At 52.3% G+C, this 1,598-nt stretch overlaps 1 protein-coding gene across 1 annotated transcript in view; it reads left to right on the top strand.

Annotated features, from left to right (window-relative positions):
• The window catches only part of eve1 (even-skipped-like1), a 6,917-nt gene continuing 5,319 nt past the window's right edge, over positions 1–1,598 (top strand). The window contains exons 1-2 of the mRNA XM_086185017.1: positions 1–89; positions 686–921. Of these exons, the coding sequence (XP_086041143.1) occupies positions 86–89; positions 686–921 (240 nt within the window). The 5' untranslated portion in view covers positions 1–85. The remainder of the gene's footprint in view (positions 90–685; positions 922–1,598) is intronic.

Raw genomic sequence — 1,598 nt, 5'->3', positions numbered from 1 at the left:
TCGTCTCCCTCGGCCGAAGTTGGTGCGAGCGAGAGTGAGGAGGAACTCCCTGCCAGCGGCGTGGATTCATACTCCTACTCTTCAAATGCGTAAGTAGTACTGATCAGAGTTTATCGTTCCTTGTACACGTCATCTCAGTACTGCTGAAGTCTCTTAGTACTTCAGCTGCTACGTCTGCATGTCTGTCACATCTGGATCAGGCTTTTGTTCAGATTCTTCAAACCTAAATAACTACAATGAAAATACCTGAATAATCGTTCTGCTATTGATTTCAGTCTCGCGATGTTTCATTACTGCACGAACTAGGTTTCCCCTAAAATATCCCCCTTTTCTGGGCTGGGGGGGGGGAAACACGTTATTGAAAAGTTTACAGAATATTTTGTTGATGATGAGCGTAAAAACAGTGATTATTAAAAGGTTGTAGCCACGTCAGTGAGGAGGTCAGTGGTTAAAATCTTGTTGGCACAAAACCACGATGACAACGCTTCCCCCTGCAGTTTCATGACGTGATGTTCCTGCCACCAGCAGACCGGAGGGAAAGGTCAGAGGTCAAATCACTGATCCAGCTGAGGTCTCCGACCTCCTCGCGCCACGAATGTGTCGTTTTAGTAGCGGTAGTGTGATGACGGAGGGTCACGTGGATGACCTGTATCACCAGCTCGTGCTCCTCTGTGCCTCGTTTCAGCGGCGGGGGGCAGGTGGACGCCGGTGGCGGACGCCGGTGGGGAGAGGCAGCTGGAGCCGGAGGCGGAGTCGTGCCCCCGCAGCGCCCCGCTGGACCACGGCCGGCGGCACCGGACGGCGTTCACGCGCGAGCAGCTGACCCGGTTGGAGCAGGAGTACGGGAGGGAGAGCTACGTGTCCCGGCCCCGGAGGTGCGAGCTGGCCGCCGCGCTCAACTTACCTGAGACCACGATCAAGGTACGCTGGCCGTAACGCGCCCTGCCTCAGGGTCTGAGGCGCGTGTCCGCCTCTCACAGAGTTCTCAACCTGAGGCTCCGACTGAGATCGATCACCTTTAAAGGCTGACGTCACTCTCTCTCCCAGGCGTGTCTCTATGCCTGAGTTCGTACTTACACAACAGCAGGGAGGAAGGATTTCAGTTCTCGAACTGGCCCGAAAATCCTGCAGACTGGTCCCAGTATCACCTACTGGGCTGCGTTTAAAGACTCAACACCAGTGAATGTACCCCCAGCTACCCCTGATGATGATGATGATGATGATGATGTTATCAGTTCTTAGGGTTATGATCAATCAGGCATGTAGGACCAGACTCACCCACCATCAGAAGGAAAGACACAAGACTCCTGGTGAGTCTGAGTGCTGAGGGCCGCTCAGTCCCGCTGCAGGATGACGTGAGATCGACGTCCGAGGTGACGCGTCCGGAGGTTCCCCCCCCCCCCCCCATCATCAGGCAATGACCTGAGATTTAAATCTAAATATAAATGTCCTGAAATGATAAATGATGCGGCGTTGAGTAGAAAATAGGACGGAATTAAGTAAATAAACATGAAGCTTGTGTGTATCATAAAATATACCAACATAATCCTGAAGATGGCAAGCAGTTGACACACAACCTGTTTTGATTCAAGTGAATT

Source organism: Aulostomus chinensis, chromosome 18 (assembly GCF_037954235.1).
Source record: "Aulostomus chinensis isolate RoL2024-O1b breed Wild chromosome 18, RoL_Achi_v1.0, whole genome shotgun sequence".
Lineage (NCBI taxonomy): Eukaryota > Metazoa > Chordata > Actinopteri > Syngnathiformes > Aulostomidae > Aulostomus > Aulostomus chinensis.
Note: the sequence above shows the minus strand (reverse complement) of the source record. Positions and strands in the feature narration are given on the sequence as shown.